This window comes from Anopheles maculipalpis, chromosome 3RL (genome assembly GCF_943734695.1).
Source record: "Anopheles maculipalpis chromosome 3RL, idAnoMacuDA_375_x, whole genome shotgun sequence".
Taxonomy (NCBI): Eukaryota; Metazoa; Arthropoda; class Insecta; order Diptera; family Culicidae; genus Anopheles; species Anopheles maculipalpis.
In genome coordinates, this window is record NC_064872.1 from 36,805,783 (window position 1) to 36,827,711 (window position 21,929).

Consider the following 21,929-nt stretch of genomic DNA (forward strand, 5'->3'; position numbering starts at 1 on the left):
TATTTACGCTTAGTGTATCCACCAGGCAGGAATCAACATTTCGGGACTGAAGCCTCAAAACACGGCACTAGCTGCTAATGGGTGCTTTATTACAGCACGTAAATCTGCCACTCCGAAAAGCATCCTCCTCGAATGGTCCAAAGAAAAACGACGAATGAAGCAAAAATCCTGAAGGTCACCGTCGACAAAGAGATCAGACGAATTTGTCGGCGTGAAAGCATTTCCCCAAAATAGCCTACGAACGGAGATAAATATTTTCTCCGAATAATGATGTCTGGGCTTTCGTTGTTTGGGTAGACTCAGTTTTCAGCGAAATCGAGTAAATTCGGCAAGCGGATTAAAGTGTTTGCTCAATGCGATGCTCAATCATTATTTGTAGGAGGAAACTCGTGTTTTAAAGTAGAAGTTAATGAGCATTTTCGATCAAAGTGGTATAATTAGGATTGAAATTTTTAAAGTAAATAATTAAAGTGTGGCAATGAATGCTTTCCCGTTCGTAAAAAATATGCAAAGTATGTAAAGTCGAAAAAGATGTCCAGCAGAAGAATTTATATGTCATGTTTTTAGATTGGCCTGCAAATGTTCGTTTTCGTTACTGTTTAAATGAGGTTTCGTTTCTTTCCAAAGGACCATTGTTTTCTATAGACATCGCTACATACATCTCTCTATACGATTCCTAAGGAGGTATGACTAAAAAAGTAGAGAAGCAAAGCTTAAATTGATTTGTTAGCTAGTTTGGTTTTTACATCGTCTTCTTCCTTCTAAATCATATAAAATGCATCAAGGGACAGCTTCTGAGTTTCTCACATCTTGCAAACTGCATACACGTGGTAGCTTTTTCAAATGTTGTAATAATAAAGTAAATTTAATTCTACAATGTTTTACTTTGTTCTTTTTCTAATAAGGCCGAGTTACTGCGGTATTTTTGATCTTTTTCTAATGAAATTCAACGATGCTTATACATACCTGTAACATTTTTTTAGCAGTGTTCAGTACAGAATTGATGTTGGTTCGCAATAAAAACTTTAGCAAAAGTTGTGATGAAATTCGAATATATGGAAAATTCAAATTTAGTTATTAGGCTAGTGCTTGAATCATTTAAACGTGGCCAAAGATTTGTCGTTCCCACAAAAACTTTAACCAGTTATGAAACCTCTCATATGAACCACCTTCATGCCTTACAAACCGTTTCGCATCACCAAGCTTCAATCATCTAATCGGCCGGAAATAGCAACTGTTGCTATCGATGGAAGAACATACCAAAAAAGAGGGAAAAAAATACGCTGTTGATCATTTGATGGCGCTGAAACGTTGAAAGTCCTTTGAAATATGTGCCCAAAATAGACGGTAGAGGTCACGATGAGTGTGAGTAAGTGGGTCATCGGTACCAGCGCTGGGCGTACCGACTGGAAGGCTATTTCCGCATTCCGAATGCGGGAATGACGAAGCGCGGAAAAACTTATCTCGCACACGGTGAGAACTACGCGCTACAAGGGAATTAATAGCCAACTTGGCGTATCGGTCAATAAAATCACTTTTACGATCACTTTCCATCGAAGCCATTGGTCTGCGTGATTCCATTCGCTTTGTGTGTGTGTGTGTCGGTGTAGTTTTTTTTTTGTATTCCTTTGTTCCATCAGATTGTTGCCTTCAACCGTCAAAAGAATCCGAGGTTTTTGGAGACCGGAGACGACCATTTCCTGACAAATGACCTACTCCCTTTCGTTACGCGTCGGTCGGTGCTGTACATTGAGGCGGTAGTTTTGTATCGTTATGAGAGATACGATCGACCAGAGTCGTTACAACTGGATATCTTCACATAAAACGTGGCCCCTTGTCATTGGACCAGTGGGAGTGGGGATGGTAAAATTGCCAAAATACGAACTACCAGGACATGGCCGCACGTCAGCAAGGGCCTCGTACCCTTGTTGTCTTCCGATCTTGGGAAAATAAATCGCCCGTTGATATCGAGATACTCCGGTTACCCCTATCGGGTTCGTTATTAATTTGGACAAGCGTTTCGGGTTTCGTGTGGCAGGCGGATTGTTGTTTCTCCCACATTTCCCACAACTCTTCCGCCATCAAGTCTTCGAAAACGTTGCGGAATCCGCTTGTGCAACGGTAGGAAACGAAAACCATGGAAATACCACACCAAAAATACCACAAAACATATTTCATTCGGCAAACCTCCGGGCGCATACACCCTCCTCCTATCCTTGTCCTTTTTCGCCTCTTTCCCTCAGGTTTCCGCCATTACCATTCAGCCCGCTTTTCGGTAAGCCGTTGCCGGTAGCATTAGATCATAATTTTCATCAATCATTGTCATTAGATTTGCTTTTATAGGAAAATAATACGCCAAAGAAGCAGTACCGCGAGCAACGGGAAGTCACCCGATTCGCTTCAGTTTTCTTCCAGCTGGACGACTGCACGAGAGAAAGAAAGGGGGAAAGGTGCGAGGAGGTGGTGCCAGACATTTTGCCATTTTCTTGTCGTCTTGGGAGCCAGCAATGGGATCGTTTCCCGAAACTCAATACTCGTTACCCAGGGCTGGGGTGTGTGTTACATGTGTGTATGTGTACAACTCGACCGCGTGTGCGGATGTGTTCCCGTACGGTGAACAGAAAAGGATTTTCTCAACACGGAGCGTTTGTTGGGGATGTCTTTTGCAAAAGTTGAGACAAAAATCGATAGTACACGCCACAATGCGATTTCTTCCGAGGAAGTGAAGTAAACTTCCGTGGGATAATGTGTGACAGGAGGAAGGAAGAAGCAGTTGCTTCACTTTTCTTGGCGCAATAGCATCTTTTACCACAATGAGAAGCATATTTTTCGGTCTGCTTAGACAATTGAGGTGAAAAAGTGAAAACTCATCGTTGCAAAGTCGGAGCAACACGTTGAAAGGATGTTCGGGTATTGATTAAATGAGGTCGTTGTACCGTTTTTCGTTTGAATTATGTCATTTATGCACAGCTCTTCAACATACTAAGGGTTTGAATGTTGCGCAATTATTAAATTAGTAATTAATTAATCAAAATCTTCATTGCTTTGAGGTTTTCAATCATTGCTAGTAGGGAAAAAAGTTATAAAAGCAAGGATAAAGTGTCGCTAACGAATTGGATGGTAAAATGATCGAGTCCGAACCTGAGCAAAAATGGTTGAAATATCGTGATACTGCTCCCTACAGCTTCCTGTTTACATAATCTTTTGCCGTGCTTAATTTTTTCAAATTTTTCTGCTTAAACAGCTAAAAAATAATCAAATTTGAGCTTATTAAACATTATATTACTAATAGAACATTATTGTTTGTGCCTTTTAATACAACAGTCAATCTTATTTAGGGAATATCTCAAGACTGACCCTTTGATATATTTCTATAAATAATCGCTTTTAATTTGTAGTTTCCATCTTGAACAAAGACACAAAATAACTGTTTTTTATGAATGTTTTTAAACGACTTGAAATTGGAAGGTGGAATCAACGTTAATATACCCCTATCGTTAGAATTGGGTAATACGGGGCAGCCAACTTACCCCGTTTACCACCTGCCAGCAACATGACAGCAACATGATTAAATTATCATACACGAAAATAAATCACTGCTCAAAACGTTCTCAAAACGCTTTACGCCCAACGCTGCGAACCGAATGATGATAAGCACCGTCCGACCCTACATACGGTGGCTTGAGCTCGAGCCCAACTGCCATATACAATATTTATTCGACAAATTGTTTTCCCATTATGTATTATTTTGCTCACTACCAAGCAGAGAGGAAAAAAAGGGGGAAAAACCTGTTCCAATCGAACCCATTTACTTTCTTTTTTGTTCCGTTTTGCTTCTACTTCTTCTTCACCAGTTTTCCAAATCCGAACTGGTCTGTGAGGTTGTTTTTTTTTGTTGTTGTTGAGTAGATCCTCCTATTGGCGTTGTCTCGTAAAAGCGGTAAGCTCACCGTCAATCACAGGTAAATGTGTTTATCGTCAGTTGCTTAATAATCGTGCTTGGTAGATGATTTATGAGAGGGCCCGTTATTGCCGATTCCCGATACCCCAAAGTCAGATTGTGGGACTGGGACCATCATACCATCATCAACCAACCCCGTGGTACATCGTTCGATGAAATGTTTTATCATCATTATCCGATTCGTGTTGCTTGCTGCTTCTGTCTGGTGCAGATACAACAACGATCGCATTCATGTTCAATTGTAGTCTCCATTTCATTAGGGCTTTATTTCACCTGTGTTTTACCGACCAGCGAGCCAACGGCTGTACGCGACTTGTCATGTTCATCGTCCATTTTTCCCAATTTGTGGTGGAGTCGGTGCGTCCGAAAAGCGATAAGCGATCGAAAACGGTCCGCGAACATCCACAGGGCGAAAAACAAAAAAAATGGAACACACACACACCCACCCACCAAAAAAAACCTCTCACTACTTTACGACCCGGCCTTAGGCTTAGTCTGCCGTGCCAGCTTTGATTCAATAGGCCGTTTTTCTTCACCCTTTTGCCTGATCCAGACAGTGTGATTTGTGCTCGCTGATACATTTCTTTCATGTTCAATTGAATAGTTTATCAATGTTGAAAGCGCAGACACAAAGCAACGAGTTCGTGTTGTCCAAGTGGTATAAGTATTCCGGGAGCGTAGTTTTTGTCGATTGCAACGGTTCAAACGTAGGTTTCATGGTGACATGTGGATGTGCTTTCGGTACAGTAGGTGAGCAGTAAGGGTAAGCAACTTATGTTTTGTGAATGTAGCTAATGTTCACAAACCAGGTACGGGTTTTGGCAGCTCTATTAGGCAATGTGGAAAATAACTGGGCGCCCACTTCGGAAATGGAGACGCCTGGTTGCTTGTGGAATATGCTAGTTGTACGGTATTTTGATGAAAAATTGCTTGACTGGTGGATTTTAATGCTTGATTTTTTTTTTTTTTTGTTGACAATACGGCAAGGTTCATACTTAATAATTAAAAAAAAATAGTTATTCTGATTGAAAAAGCACGATGTGGTTAGACAATTTAAAGTTTATCGAGTTTCATTAGCAACGAATTAAAACAGGGTTTTTTATGTCAGTTTGGACACAAAGTGAAGAATTCAAGGACATTGGTGTATTCGATCAAAACGAATTAGGTCTAGTAAGCAATATTGTCAAAATGTACTAACGGAATTAAATTCTTTATTTTATTATTACACTTATCGACGAGCAACTTGTTCGTCACCTTTGAAAAATTTCCAATCCTTAGCTTCAGTGCTTATAAGGAATTATTTCAAATGGGATAACGATTTCAACAGCTGTTGTAATACATGAATATTGATTCAAGCTCTTTAATGCTGAAGCCAGCCTGGTGGTGGTGCGCCTGATAGGGAAGACCCGGTGGTAACGGCGCCGGTCTTCACGTTGCAGGACCGGAGTTTATATCCCATCCAGATCGTTCTCCCGTTGCGAGGAAAGACTATCAAACATCGTTGTATCAACAAGTCTAGTAAGCCATTCGATAGCCGGCGTGACTTATAGAAGGTCGTTCAACCAAGAAGATTAAGAAAGCTAAAGCGACAATATAAAACCAAACTCGTTGTTTGCTCTTGACGTCGCGTGTGGAATGCATGGGGATAACCTATTTGAAATTGTTAAAAATATTCGTTTGATAGCTTCATCGATTAGAAAAAATTTCTAAAGTGAAAATTCACTCAAATACGTACTTTAGGCACAAAACTTTTTCGATTGCAAAAGGATTATTTTCCCTAATATCAATGTAAAGTGGTACAACCTGCTGTGAACTAAACCCTTTAACATATTCGTCCTTCGTCACCTTGTTGAAACTTTTCACTCAACTCAACTTTCAAATGAACAATGCACCACGGCGATTAAAAATTTGTTCAACAGCAGCATAACTCGTAACAATTTTAACTTTCCATCCGGCTCTCCAAAAACAGGCGAGTAATACTAAACTCTATCTTCTGCCCATTTATTCGATATCCCGTAACAAGAGGCACCTTGAAAATGGCGTTACGGGCAGCCGTAACGATTAATCAGATGTTGCTTTCCTCGGCTGGCACACTGTTTCACTGCGCTGGCCCATTATTGTGCGTATGTATCGAAACCATTATGTATCGAAACCGGGGAAACCTGGCCATACACACGATCCGAGGCTTCTCATCATCATCACCATCATCAGCGCCGTCATGAAGTACATCGGTTACCGGAGCTCCTGCTGGGATGGTTTCATATATGGTTCAATGGCATCATTAATTAGCCGTCGAAAACAACTCGTTACATGAGTCGGCCCTCGCCGGCATCTCCGGCTCGCTCACCCCACTTCCGCCCTAAACATTGCGAGGAAGGAAAAAGTTGTCCACATATCAGCATCGACGAAAATGAGAATTCCTTTCTTGCACTATGAAACTTTCCAGATTCGTTTGAGCTCGTAACACACAAAAAACCGCATTGCAGGGTGTGCTGCTACCTTATCGGGACAGGTCACTGTGCAGTGTCTGATCGCAAAATGCTGACAAAGGTAGGTGCTTCGTGCGTGTGCATGTGCGATGCTGTAAAGCTCAACAGGGAGATGGTGTCCATTACATTTCCGGCTTGACAACGGTGAAGTTTGTGAAAGCAGCACCGAGTGCGTGTTGCATTATTGGACAGTTATTGGCAGCCTTTGAAGGATGAGCCTGTATGTATGTGAGAGAGTGGATAAGGTTCGATAAGTGTGTCATTTGAAGCTTTAAAATGAATGCTTTGTTCTACAGAAGAAGAATTTTGTGTGTGTGTGTGTGTGTGTGTTTTGAGTTTTAAGAGGTTGAAAGATTGCCACTTTTATTTCCTTCTTTTTCTTCTTCCTGGCTTAAAGACCCTCTAGGTCAGGCCGGCCATCGATAAGCTTACTTGACTTGCGATACCACGTAGTAAGATAATCGGTTCTCTCTACGGGAAGACGATCCGAATGAGAGTCGAAACCACCTGGTCACCCCACGATATTGTTGAGATTTACTACTTACTTCTATCTTAAAGCATTTTATGATTAAGTAAGGAAATTGTTCGATTTTTGCTTGTTATGTCCCAATAACAACATTTCAACCAGCTATTTTCATCGGCTTTCGTAAGATCTTCATAAAAAAATTGCATTCTTCTTCAAAAAGACGAACTTTATCATAAAGCTGTATTCCTAGACACACCAATTCACTCCGAATGGTAGTTCAACTTCATTTCGATGTTTGCGTGCATGGGTATGTTCGTTGATCAATGAATAAACCTTCCCACAGGAAACAACCACCCACAAGTGCCGTGCAGAACGCGCCAGGTGCGAAAGTGACGAAAGATAGCGTGCACATAATTACCCCTTAGGGTCATACCTGTCTGAACGTTGTCGGATGAAAATCGACCACTTACAGCCTTCCCACCATGTGTCATCATTTTTCCTTGACTATCCTCCTGATATTGCTTACCAGCAATTACAATGTCTCGTTCTTCATCCTTAACGCAACAACACGGATACGTTAGTGGATATTCAAAATACACTCCCCTGCGAACGTGTTTACTCAAGTTGCCCGTGGCGGTAAGCTTGCTCTGTTGCACACGGGAAACAGATTTGTCCCTTCGTTAATCAACTTCAACCCAGTATCCAGTGTGCCAACTATATGCTTCAGGCAGCGTTCAGACGGAAGCAATGTTGTTTCAGTTTTGTCGAGTGCAAACTCCTTCAAGCCTGGTGCTACTCCAATAAACGGCAAGGTATTCGTTGGGAAAGATTTTAAACAAAAACAATACCCATAGCTCCGAATGGAAGGGTGCGTGGTAAATGTTTCGAATGTGTTTGAGCGGAACAAATCGGAATCCGGAAGTTTTTAGCGATATATTTGTTTGGTGGTAGAAAGCATTTCTTCACCATTCAAAAACGCCATGATGACGTTTTATTTTGCCCGACTCCAGCTGGAACAGGAAGCATAACATTAACACACCTGACGGCTTTGGATAGTGACACTGGAGTACGTGTGGCAAAGGCTAAGCACGCAAACGGAAACACTTGCTGTCAGATGGTGGGATAAGACGATTGTTTTGACTTCCTTCCCAGTGGGTGAAGGTCGGCAAATCGATGACACTGTCTGAAGCGAAGGCTTCCCACCAGTGGGATACCTTTTTGGTGGACTGAAAAGGTTGTTCTAACGTACCTTTTTTTGGCAAGATAAATTGAATTCAGACGCAAAGCGAAATGAAATTCTCAGCTGCCGGAGTTGGGCAACCACAGCCACACTGGGAACCGCAAGAATAATCCAGAAGCGATGAAATAATAACCATTTCCATGCGACCTTCCACTCTGTTACAGACGAAAATGTCCCTTACGAGTGTGATAGTGTGTAAGTCGGATGGTTTTTTTTTTTGTTTCCTTTGTTGGGAATCTCTTTTTCCCTCCGCACATAGGCCACCCTTGAGCCTCGTTGGTTTCAGCATCGTGCGTGTGTACGATAATACACTGAATAATCTATCATGTCTGTGTTCGTGTGTGTGTGTCCGTGAGTGATCAGACACGACACGGGTGTGGAAGCGTGTGAGTGAACATGGTTTATTTGAATATAAATCTTCTTAATGTACTTATCTACTTACAGACACGCCATCCCCGAAACCGAACTGGGGAATGCCTGGTTCTACCGTTGCCTTGTTCGAAAGGATGTTGTCTGTGGCGAAGATTTGTTGCCGGCAGCACTACTTAAAGGGAATGAGCTCATTCTTTTCTGCTCACTGTAGTAGATTTTTGAACGATTTCAATACTAAACAAGAAAAATCGTTCACGTCTATTAAGCTTGTACTAGGCATAAAGCAAAGTATTGGTCGTGATGATGATTGGAAATGATAATTTGCAGTCATTCTATTTTCGAGTCTGTATTCATTTCAGACTCCAATCAACACAAAGAACTGAACAGGTTTATTTTCAGACATCGCAGAAAGGAGCAATAAACCAAGAAATCAATTTTGCTCTTTTGTCCTTTTGTCGACAGCAAGCCGCTGAAGCATCCAATAGCAGACAGTTCGCCATCGATAAGAAAATGCCTATGCAAGTAGAGGTGATGAAGCAAATTAACTAGACGAATTAAAATTCAATCTATCAGTGTTCGGCACTGGTTGGCTGATAAGCTGCACAAAAAGTCGTATCTCTGGGTTTCCTCGAATTCAGACTTTCCAGCCATTCCAGAGGAGGCAAGTCTGTGGATTATACTAATGAAAATGTCGTCTTTGGTGCTCTGATGAGTGTTAAAAAGGAACTAGAAAAACAAGGAGCCTTGGTGGGAGGAGCTCAGTTTAAATTTACTGACAAGCTTTCAAAGGGAAGCATCTCGAGTTGGGGGATGGAGATCAAGCCTTTAGAGAGGGAGAGCGTCCTTGCCGATATCAAAGGTATTCATTGAGGTAGTTGAAGAAGATTTTAATGAAAGGCCATTTCCAAGAAAAACTAGGTTGAGCTTCGGTACTTTATTTTCCCTTTTCAAGCAGCAAGTTAATGTAAAGCATCGTCGAAATCGATCTACCATCTGTCAAACTCATTTCACTTACCTGTCATCGTAGACGAATCCCGCACTCAGTGTGTTAATGTACAGCACGAAGGCCAACGTGCAACAGCCTAAACTAACGTAATCCATGCTGCAACGAGAAAAAGAAAAGACCGAAAAAAGAGAAAATGAGTTTCGATTACCAAAAAACCCCTACATCGCACGACACCAAACCGCGTATTATTCCCTGATTCGATTGAACCGGTACCGCCACGGCAAATGCATCCATTTAATCCCACCCAGCTTGGTCCTCGACGATGCCAAAATGATGTTTTGTGTCCTCTTCCTGGTCCCCTGTTTCTAACCTTCCTTTTGTCGTGCATATTCGAAGTGTACCAAATGCAAATATCGATTTTAGATTATACAACACTACCCCACTCCTACCAATACCAGTTCTTTCATGGATGGGATGGGGAGTTCGTTTTCCACAGCTCAATTGAAACGAGGTTTGGCCGAAGTTTCCGAATTATTTTGCAACAGGTCACACAACACACGCACGCACTCACGCACAACATCGGAATTTCCATGTGTCTGACCTTTCGCTACGTTTCTCCTCCCTTGTTTTGTCGGGACGGAACTGGGAACTCGGTGCCATTTACTCGCTACCGTATGGCAGAAACGTTATAACACGGAATCGTCGATACGATTGGAAATCGATCAGCAAACGAAAAGAATTGCACCCCCCGCATTCCGGTAGCCAGTTGTGCGCAGAACCAAAGGAATGTCAGTGGTGGACCATGCCACGAAGTTTTTGTGTTACTACCCTCCTTTCTCTCACTCCCTTTCCCGCCCTTCCGCACACCTCACTCTATGTGTGTGAGATCACTATACTTCTTTCGGCCCACTAGCACAGATTATCGTAATTAAATTCGTATCGAAATTCAATTTATGCACAATTTTGCACAGCCCACGGTGTCCAGTCCGTCCCGGATCAGACCAACCGTCCGAAGGGGGGTGTAGCTAGTGGGGAAACGGAAAGGAAACAAAAAAAAGCCAAACAGTACATCCACTTCGAAATGTCGGATGGAAGGCAGCGCAAAACAGTAAAAACCGATAATTCTCAACACTGTCCCGGGCTTTGGTCATTAAATCTGAATAAATTGATGGCGTCTTTATGTGCGATTTGGGTGAGGTGGATAGGATAGTTGGAAAATCTCAGGGAAAAAGAACTTTATTTGAATCGTTTTCCAATATGCGACGGCAAGTGACGGGATGGGAGGGCGGAAGAGCAGGGCACATTTATGCTGGTACGAAGAACCAATTTATGTCACTTCTCGGGCACGTGTTATCTGGGATCTTTCAGCCATAGATTGAAAAATTGAGAACAGTATACAAATCATGAATTTTCTCGTAGCTCCATTTTTGTGTGTGTAATGTTTCATTAGTGAAAAAAGCTTCAATTACAGTTTCGATTACAAGGATACAGCCAATCATTGAAAAATAAATTTCAACCGTCAGAGCAGTGTTTTTTTGTTAACTGTAATCAAACAAGTGGTGAACAAAAATTTGTAATATCTCAAGCCAGCTCTAAATCCTTTGCCTCTGATCACGAACTCCCGGGCACAATTAATTCTGGTGAATCTGTAACAATGTTAGCAGCAGCGAGGATCCTGTGAGCGTGTGTATGTGTGCATAAAATATTCACATTTGTTCTCATTTCTGGTATGCGCAAGGCTCTGCAGTAGTGCCGATAACTTTCCTAAAGCTCCAAGCGCTATATTTGCCTTTCATCAGCCCACAAACCAAACGGCCAAAACGAGTCTTTTTTTTTCGGTTGGTAAGAGCAAAACGCTTTTTTAGCTGCTACTGCTACCTTTCTTTCCTTTTATCAAGCAAAGCTTTCACGAACGAGCTTTAAAATTGGGATAAAAATTGCATAATCCCACTCTCGGTGGGCAGCAGCACCGAAGGGAAAACCCGTCCGAAAGTTATTGGAGTGACGCTCAGAAGAGGTTATGGCAGGGTGAGCGAGGAGTAGTTTCCATGTGATGAAAATTCACACCTTAACATTCCGTCCCGACAGTTCTTCCGCACGGAACAACGGGGGAACATATTCATGAGACCGACGTATGATTTCATCGCACAACGCTCATTCACAAAACCCCATCAAACAATAGGTGCCACTCCTGGTAACACACAGCAGTGGAGAAACAAAAAAAAAAGGTAGAAAATGGCCTGACGTCAGGAAAATCCTTTCGAATTTCGCTTTTCCACCGAATGCATTTGCTCGGGAGTGGCACCATCATCATCATCATCATCGTCATCATCGCGCTCATCGAATCGTTTGTCGAGGCTCCGGTTGCTTTGGGTGCAGGGAAATTACACACATCACAGCACCACGGCCTGTGCGGAGCACAGATATTGGTTTGGCTTTTCATTGCATATATGTCATCTCACCTGAGCACACGCACACTCACTCGTACAGTCACACAAAAATCTTCCTCAATCCCTCCTTCCTGTACCGTTTGTGGCTTTTCATGGTTGCACATAAATGCATTTCACTCATCTGGATGTACGTGTGCCAGATCGCGTAGCTCCTGCCGACTCCCCGAGCTATAGGGCACGTGTGCAAGATTGCAAATTGTGCGTTTCAGCCAATCCCCAAACCCCTTCAACTTTTCCCAATCACCCCGGAACAAGAACGAGTCAGCGAGTGGAAGAAATGTTGAAACGGGGGTTTTCCGTGGCCCCAGTCAAAACTCAAAGTTAGCGTTAACGTGATTTATGCCAAAATTAAACATTTCCACGTACAAATTATAATCAAAAATTCAAATTCAAGCTCACCTCGCCAAAACTACCCTCCATCATTCCCCCAAGAAGGCTGCTTGAAGGAGGTTGGAAACTGCTTCATCAACCGGTACCCGGCGTACGATGCATCCGTGAATCTCGCGACTTTGCGTCAGACTCACCTTTTCCATCGGCGCTGTGAATGCGTTTTCTAAGCGCACAGCACGGTCCCATCTGAGGGGAGTAAGGGATTTAATAAACCTTAAAATTTGATCTCACATAGTGAGTCGAAGCTGGGTGTTGGAAAGCACAAGTATGTATGTGTGTGTGTGCGCGCACTTGTATTCCAAACGTTTTCGGAAGCTGAAGCTGATAGTATCGTTTAACATGTAGCAAGGTGATGGTAGTATTTTGAGGTTTGAGAATGCATTCCATGCCTGTGATTTGATAAGACATTTGCACACGAATAACTGCACATCAGAAACGTGACAGGCATTGCAATGTGTGGATTTACTTTCTTGGGTGATTTAATGTTGATGTTTCATGAATTTTTACGAAGATGAGGAGCAGCTTAACAAATCTTTATTGCACTTAGTTCATTTAAAATTTGAATAGATGAGTGTACAACAATGTTAAATTTTTGTTCGCTCATCATAAAGATAATTCTAAGCAGAAGAATTAAGATGTCACCAACTTAAAATGTCCTCGATCAGATCTTTTCTATTATTTCTTCTATTTATTTGTTGACTTTTATTATTATGTTTAATATTCTCCTAGTTTTAAATGTTCACTAGAATCTTAAAAACAGAATCCTTTGAGTTAATTATATCATAAATTTGTAAATCAAATTATGAAACATTGCTACTATATTTAAAATTGAATGGGGGTGCACTTTCCTAATGCTTTTGAGAAAGTAACATGTAGTTGCTTGATGTCTATATACTACTCTACACACATATCGCATCTAGTGACACAAATCATTAGAGGATACACGATTTTTAAGTTAAAAAAGGAAGATTATGTAACCAAATGTAACATGCTGTATTAAAGGTACAAAAAAAGGTACTATTCCTTCTTATGCAGTTTTTTTTAACAACGACTGTCTCTGGTATCCAGGAAAATGGTATTCATCATTTTTTATCTCCTTGGCTTTACACTAGAACCGCCGGACTTTTCAACCTTACCAGAACCGCCATATGAGACAATTTTGTCCCATACGTTATGTATAAATATTTTTGAATGTTTATTATTTCTTAAAGGTTTCTTGTGATAAAATAGTTCATAAACATCATAATTAGGTATAATAAAGGTTTGTTATCAACTCAATCCATAATAATAAAATCAAATTAAGATAATCGTTTGATCATATCAACTGCCCAACCAAGGATATCAAGGCCAGTTTTACTTTACACTTATATAAAATTAAGGAATTTTAGTAATAAACGCTTATTATTATTCCTTAAAGCATTAAACGACAGTAAATCAAGGCTAAGAGCTATACATTATTTAAACAATCAAGTGATAAATAGGGTTTTTATGATAATAAAATAAATCTTTTGTTCTAAGTTGATTGGGTCTACGCGTGCGTCCGTGACTCCCTTTTGAAAAATTACAAAAATTCGATGTCAACACAGCTCTAATTGGTCAAACGAAGAGGACAAAGTTTTTTTACGAAAGCAAAAAGAACACCTAGATAAATTGTTTCAAGCATCTGTGGCACATATTTAGGTTTCTTGGCATCAGGACAAAATATTACATTGCTGCATCAGAACCTGGCTCACATGTAACGCATACGTACGCAACTCTTTAAGTACATTTTTTCCATACTGGTCTATTGCATGTGAAGTATTCGTTAGCACATTTGCCCTTATGACATTTGAACACTGGCTGCGCCGATGAGAACCTCCAGCAGCTGACACGGGCAAGTTAGCGTTGGCGCTCTTATTTTCAGCGTACTCTTTGGCAAGTTCTTCCCATAGCTTGAAAAGCAGATCGCGGCTAGATATATTTTGTTTTGTTAGTTCATTGTACACGACCCAACCATTGAATTCCACCAAATCCAGACTATGGAAATTTGAATAACAAAGTCTCTTTCATCTAGCACTTTTCACGGAGTACTTTCTACAAATTTGGTCAACTGCATCAACTCCGTACTTGATCGAGCTGTACAAAGGTACAGTTTCAGACTTTGATTTTCTATGTTTTAAATGCACCATGCAAACTGGTTGCGCAAGTGTTGGGAGAGCATACACAGTGACCAAGGAAGCCGGCAAGTCGAAAGGCTGCAGGCTACTTGTTTGGACCTGCAAGTATTGTGCTGATGATCCAAATACGAATACCCAGCAGAAAATGCTTTGGGTGGAGAACGGGCGTTAGGGGCACTCAGACGAACCAATGTTACCTATAAAATTGCGGTAGAGTGTACAAAAATGGTGCTTATTTTTTTAGTATTTTTAAAGTACCATATGGGATACACAATTTTGTATGGGCGCCTTCAAAAGATCGTTAAAAAAATAAAAATCAGAAAATTTCAATGGGTTGTCACGACCGTAAGCGGAATAACTCACCTTTTTCGAGTGTGATGGGACAAAAAAGTCCAATCGGCGGTTCTAGTGTTAATAATCTGAAAACCTAGAATGTATGCTATTTTGACAACCATACCACTCAAAGCTCTAGTTTCCTGATGTTCTGGTATTATTTTGGCACGATGGACTCCTATATAAGATGGCGGAATACAATTTCCCAACTTATATTCTCAAAATAATCAGGTGCTACCTTACCCAGAGAACTTTCAGGGTTGCTTTGCTCTATGCTCTCTCCCACTCAACCAGTGCTCCAGCGGGCGTCCCACAGGGAAGTCTACTGGCTCCGCTGTTGTACAATCTGTACAAGACGGATGTCCCGCCTCTACCCTGGGATGGCCAGCTGTTCCTGTTCGCACACGACACTGCCATTACGGCTGAAGGTAGGATTCTGGTCGAGCTGAGAAGCAGATTGCAGCGGTGTCTTGATGTTCTTCTAAGGTATGCCGCTGACCGGAAAATTGGGATAAATTCTTCAAAAACACAAACGATGAATTTTCTCCATCGTTTAAAAAGATGCCTTACTCCACCTATGAGTTCGGGAGTAAAAATACATGGTAAAACTGTGCCGTGGGCAACGTCCATTAGATACCTGGGACTTACGATAGACTACAAAATGCTGTCGAGAGGGCATATTGAAACGATCCTTGAAAAAGGGCATTTCCTTTTGAAATGTCTCTACCTATTGATCTGCCGTAGGTCAAAGCTATCAATGCCAAATAAAATATCAATCTTCAAGGTAATTATCTTGCCAGTAGTAACGTATGCGGCACCAGTTTGGGACTCATGTGCGAAGACTTCTTCAGGTCATGCTGAACAAAATCTTGCGCATGATTACTGACACAAACCGCCTCTAAAACAGATATTGGAAACTCTCTCATCAAAATTTAGGGATCGTTGTAGGAATTCTTCTTTCGCGCTTATCCATAGCCCTAACCCATAGCCTTATCCATAGGCACAATAGCGTTAGTTTAGATAGTATAAAATAGGGGTAGTTCAATGGACTAGGATAAGTAATAAGTAAGTAGCATTAGTAGCAGTGTATAGTAAGGAAAAAAAGAATCTGCTGGTAACGCATCAACAAAGTCCATGCTCAACATGAGACCGCATGTTAACGTCAATAAGGCAAAAAATTGCTAATACTGTTAAACGAAATTGTTGGTGCTTATGAAACCTTTATTCTGTGTGGATTAAGTTCCGATTTCTAAATTGAATAAACTTTTTATATGTTCTGGCATTAGATTGCCTCAAATTGCATTTTTAGCATTTTTTTCTGTTCTTTCCCACACATTCTACGGTTGTATCACTAGTGGTTCATGTCCAATTCTATTTTTTTTTTTAAATCTTTGACATTGGTCCCATTGAAATACAAACTGTTTTCTGCGTTTCTGAAGAACATTGCAAAAATAATTGATAAATTTTTCACAATATCGTCACATAGAATTTTGTCGTATTGGTGTGGCAGAAAAAAATGAAAGGCATGGTTTCGCCATCAATGTATACCCACGTAACTGAAACTGAATAAAACATAAATTATTTATAACATTTGTTTGTTGATTGATGTTTCTTTAAAGGAAGCCAAGGCTATAAACATTAAAACTGTTTTTATTCAAACAGTTTCACACTGTTTTATTTGAACCTTTCCAACTAAACTATCCAATTCGTTTTGAGTTGTTCCAAGAACAACTAACCGGTATACCCAGCCTCACAAAGAAAAATCCTACCGAGAAGGAAAATTTCGGTTCTTCAAAAACCCTTTTTCCTCACCGGTGAGTGTGAGGTTGACCGCGCATTCTAACAAATAATGGAAACAATTTAAACTTTTTCACTAACTTTAATCAAAACGGGACGAAGGTCGGTACCGTTGTGTCCCACCCACCGAAAAAAGGGGGCAATCACAAAAGGCAGGGCAAAACTTTAATTTTCACTCCCATTTGCTCCTGATTTGCTGTCCTTTGCTATTGCTTCACATACACTCACACACAAAAAAAAAACCCATTTCCATTGGTACAAGCAGCATTTCAGCCACGAAATTGTCAACGCGATGATGGGTTTGGTTGCGTGAGGCGGGTTATTTTTCACAATTTTCCATACCCTTTTCCCACAATGGACGACATAGCCCGGGAAGCCTGCGAGTCCATTTTCTTCGCGCCCTGATATGCTGGGTTGCATTAATGGCCGCTCGAAACTTGAACCAAATGCTCATTAAAATTAAGATGGCTTCCTACTACTACCACTAGTGCTACCAAACGAGGTGGTTATGTTCTGGAAAAGATGCTGCCTGCTCGTCGCTCTCTAATGGTCCACTAGTGGAAGCAGTAGTTTTTCACTAGGGCACTTTTCTGCAGAAGAAAGTGCCGCGTTCCCGTTCCCGGGACGCTAAAGATGCAACCGCACAAATACTGCTTCAGGCTGATTCAGATAATGAAATTTTCGAGCAGAAGACAGTTTTCTTCCTGCGCACGGCAGAAATGCCTCGGACCGATCATTTCCCGCTTCGCTGAACTCCGTTTCCCGTGAGATGGTAACGGGTGGTTTGGAGGTATTTTTCCCTGAGGGAAAAATAAGGGAAGAGCGGAGAGGAAAGGAAAAGGGGGAGATCAACATTGGAAAATAAATAAAACGGAAAACTTTCTGCAACTTTCTCATTTCCTTTCTCAGTGTTGCTGCTAGTCGATTCTTACGTTCGTTTCATTTTTTTTTCCCCTTCACCTCCAAACCCGTCTATGGAAGGGAGCTGGAAGGACGGGAGTAGTGTTTGCAGGCAAAAAGCATTCCCCGGCAGCATCTGCAGGATGTCACGGAATGAACTTTGCATTGGCAGCAGGCGCATATCGGAATGCTCCACACAACTAACCCGAGCCTGTGTACAGAAATCGAGTAGGTCGACCGGACGGTAACTTTTGTCTGGAAGCAGAAGTAGAAGAAGAAGAAGAAGAACGTAGAGATTTTCCGCCCGGTGCCACGAACGAAAAGTTTGGCCAGAACCAGAAGCTCGCTCGGTCAGTCGAAACGCCCGCCAGGGAGTGAACAGTCCCCAAATGCCTGCATGCTGGCACAATATGAGCCGGTGTCGGGGTTCAAAATGGCCGACTCGCGTGCCATTGTCTGGTGCACTGGTGATCGGCCGAGTTTTGTGAGCCTTTTGAGTGAATGTGTGTGTGTGTGTCTATGCATGACTTTTCCAACCCATTTTCACTGGCTACTTTGAACGTGCGGTGTTTTTCGGGGAGAGTTGCTGCCGATTCGTAACATATGCAAATGTTCGATTGTCATCTTCGGAAAGGAAGAAAATGTGGGTGAGAAAGTTTATCTCCCCCCCCCCCCCCTTCTCCTCTCTTTAAACCACCCATTCGACTTTCACATTCTTTCAGTAGCCCCTTCCTTCTGGGTCTTCGTTTGGACCATCAATTCTTTGGGCCGGTCTGGAGGAACCACACTCGTGGAAGTTTCTGTTGGCAGTGTTTACCACCAGGAAGCTACGTGCATCATCGTGGTTGGGAGTTTTTGTTTTTTTGAGACAGAGAGTGATTTTTATGTGACATCTTGTGGCAACTTGTTTCTTGTTGGAGGCGTTGTTTTGAAACCACACGTTGTCAGGTTGAGTTTAAGGGGTTTTGTTTACTGTTTTTTTTTTTTTTGGACTAAGCAATTGGCAAGGCTTTAGTCGTTGGGTGAGTGTATGGTTGGATTTTGAAGGTCATTAAACTTTATTTTTAGAATCTTTTTTTTTCGTATTGTTATTCTTAAACAATCGCTACATTTTTTAAGATATTGACCGCTTAAAAGTTCAACTGTAATTCAATTTACTTATTTATATATTTACTCATATTTCAATACGACGGCCTATCGCCATATTGCCAATTCAATCAACTTCTTACACGCATTTTCCCTTTTACAAAAAACCTGGAATCAATCAATATTGCTTTCCACAAACCTGTTTTGAAATGAAAATAATATTCCAAAAGGGTTGATCGATCGTTGATCGGTTGGTAGAATTATTCATGAAGTTTTTCGTTTCGAGAATCTGGCAGCTGCATGAAACGACAAAAAATAAACACACTGAACCGTCACAATACCTGTCGGGCTGCAACATTCAATACAGTATGCCTAACATGTCTAGATGGATTCAATAATAGTTGATTCCATGGTGTAGAGTTTTTTGTGTTTTGTTTGTTTTATAAATAGCTTTAAATTGTTTCTGGTATTTTGTGAAGCATGGAATGAGTTCAACTCTTTTTGTAATTTTTTTTGTATTAAATTGCCTAGGCAGTAGTACAAGTTGAGTTAGGAGTTAAAAAGTTAAAATATAAAATGAATATCTATCTCTTGAAGATAAATTCAGTCATTGCTGGTAAAATTACCACCAAACATTGAAGATTCCGTCAGCTCTTGTGTTTGAAATGATGTCGTCTTATAGCCACAACATTAATATTGTAGCACATCTGCTAAACATTACTAGAGTAAACATTATCTCACATTTTGACATTTTCACATTTTTGTAGAAAATTCAATAACTAAAAGAAAAACCAATAAGGAACAATTTTTGGTTAACAAAAAACGAGCAAAAACTTTTGTAAGAATTGGATATAAAGCGGTCTATGAAGCCTTCGGACCAGAAGAGAGAGAGAGAGAGAGAGAGAGAGAGAGAGAGAGAGAAGTCTAGAGAAAAGGTACAACAAGCTTGCGTTCAATTCTTTCTAGAGGTTTGAGTGTCCCCCTACCCATGGTAAGGCCTCAAACCTCCAACATGCCCTGTAAGGGATATTCCTTCTGAATATCCAAAGTCGCCTGGCCGACTTGCTCCGACGATGAGCATCGAGAGTCCCCCTCCAAAGGTAAGACCACGATGTCTCCAACGTTCCAGTAAGGAATATTCTCATCTAGAATCTACAGATTGCCTGGACAGGCGAATTAATGTAAAATATTGGTCCGCACAACTAGCAATCACGTTGTTCCGTTCTCGTCGCGATTATAAGTCCGAGTTCTTCTTCTCCGCCACATGACGACCGTCCGAGTAATTTCTTCTTCACCACCACAATATACAGCACAACGACACGGATTTAAATGAAACAATACATCTCCTCTTCAATTCAAAAAACAAATTCAAGCGTATGAAGGAAAATTAAAACATTCATTATCGACTGCGACCCTTCCACAGAGCATCGATTGCAACCGCGGAACCAAACCGAAATCATCCAACCATATGCTATTTGGCGGACCACCGTCTAGCAGCAATCCTTCCTGTCGCTGGTCAGCGATAGAATAAATGCCAGATGCATGTGTACAATCAAACAACTAACCGGGCATTCGCTTGCTTCTATTGCTTCAGCAACGCGATTGCAACGTGCAAATGGGAAATCATCCACAACCGGTGCAGTGGTGTGCTGTAGGCTTTAGAATTGTGTGAGTGTGTTACCGCACCATGCTACCCTTCGGTTGCAATGCGGGTATGTTTTCGGTGGCACAAACTAACCTCAAATTTCCTGCGGCACACACGAGTTACCGTACCGTGGGCCTACGGGTGGTTTTTTAGTTATTTCCGGTGTCAAACGAGCGAGGCTTGTTTGGTGCCTTTTTGGCTGTAAAAAAAAAATCGTCCACTACCCCTCAAGCATATTGGTGGGTGTTGAAGTGAACCGATGAGCGCAGAGGAGTGTACCGTCCGATGTCGAAGTACAGAACGCTCATTCAAGGGCTGGGTCACGTTGTCAACCGCAAAATTGCCAGCGGAAATAATGACCATTTAGCTTCTAGTTTTTAATGGAAATGGTTGTAGAAAGAGAGGAGCATGTGAAGAGAAACGAAAATGGAGGATTTTGATGAGATAAAGGGCGTGTATTGAATCTAGCACAGCATCTATTTTTGTTGGTTTTTAGTTTAAAAAAACTAAATTTTTATGCTACTTCCTAGAGCTAAATCATATAAAATTTGGACAGTTTGATGATTCTTCCATTGCTAGAGATAACCTCTTTCACACCAATTTCTAAGTCTTAAGTAACTAGTAGCAACTTAAATCATGTTCATATTTAAAGGTTCTGATTTGAGTCCTCCTAAACGAATAAAAGGATGCAATTAAGGGAACCTACCTGCTCTGAACCCCATTATACACCGCGGGCAATACTCATTAGTTCATTACTAGCATCATCTAATGATCAACGACCAAGCCAAACTCCACCGGTTCTGTTCACTCCTTTTTTCCATCTTCCCCACTTTTCCCATCGGTCGTTTGTATGTAAATTAGATTTGAAGCAATTTATACGAGCTGTTATGATATAATTTTCACCCGAGCTTTAATTAATTTCTCACTCCCTTACGCCGTCTTTCTGGCGCGCACTTTTCTGGCAGCTTTGCAGCATCCCATCACAGTTTTAAGCCACACAAACCAACGCCAAAAGATAGAGAGGGTAAAAAATCACTCAAAACTCTAACAACAATAAACTACCGGCAGCGAACGGCCAGGTGTTGCCAGCTCGTACTTCATTATGAGGCCAGTCTCCCGAGGTAACCCGAGGTAAAAACACCGCACACTACTGAATGCATATAAGCAGGTTGCGTCGTCGTAAAACTTTGCATCATAGCATTTCCTGCTCGCAAAAGGCAATGACATTGACGAGCAGCCAACCAACCAGCCCATTCGTCCCTGGCCGCATAAATCCACCCACCCACCCTTACACACATACACGTACAACAAACAAATCCCTTTGGGAATTTCCTTCGTGTGCCAGCCTGTTTCACCGTGATGCGTTTTTGTGTGGAAATGTGGAATCTCAACGGAGCGCATTTTATCCCTTCAGCCGTCGTTAGTAACGTTTTTACGATGGTGAACTTTCGTCTGCGGCAACGGAACAGCCAACATTCCGTACCATGGTACCACGGGACACAACAACACGACGATGCTGCAAGGTTGCTCCATTGTTCCGCTGGCTAATGGATGTGGCAGTGTACGGCACAACTCGGTAGTTCTCATCATCGTCTTTACTGTTTTAATAATTTTGCCTCACGTTTCGGGTGCCTCCGCATCCTGGCAGGATTTACGTGCCGCTCATAATCACTTTCGCTCGTTTCCGGGCTTCATTTT

At 41.5% G+C, this 21,929-nt stretch overlaps 3 protein-coding genes across 3 annotated transcripts in view; 2 read left to right on the forward strand and 1 right to left on the reverse strand.

Moving 5' to 3' along the window:
• The window catches only part of LOC126564579 (probable 26S proteasome non-ATPase regulatory subunit 3), a 561,792-nt gene that overhangs the window by 487,321 nt on the left and 52,542 nt on the right, over window positions 1–21,929 (forward strand). The gene's annotated exons all lie outside the window — the stretch shown is intronic.
• The window catches only part of LOC126564595 (zinc finger protein 596-like), a 394,155-nt gene that overhangs the window by 355,180 nt on the left and 17,046 nt on the right, over window positions 1–21,929 (forward strand). The window lies entirely within an intron of this gene.
• Window positions 1–21,929, reverse strand: part of LOC126563938 (protein O-mannosyl-transferase TMTC2) — a 157,003-nt gene that overhangs the window by 129,802 nt on the left and 5,272 nt on the right. The window contains exon 2 of the mRNA XM_050220801.1: window positions 9,544–9,630. Within this exon, the coding sequence (XP_050076758.1) occupies window positions 9,544–9,630 (87 nt within the window). The remainder of the gene's footprint in view (window positions 1–9,543; window positions 9,631–21,929) is intronic.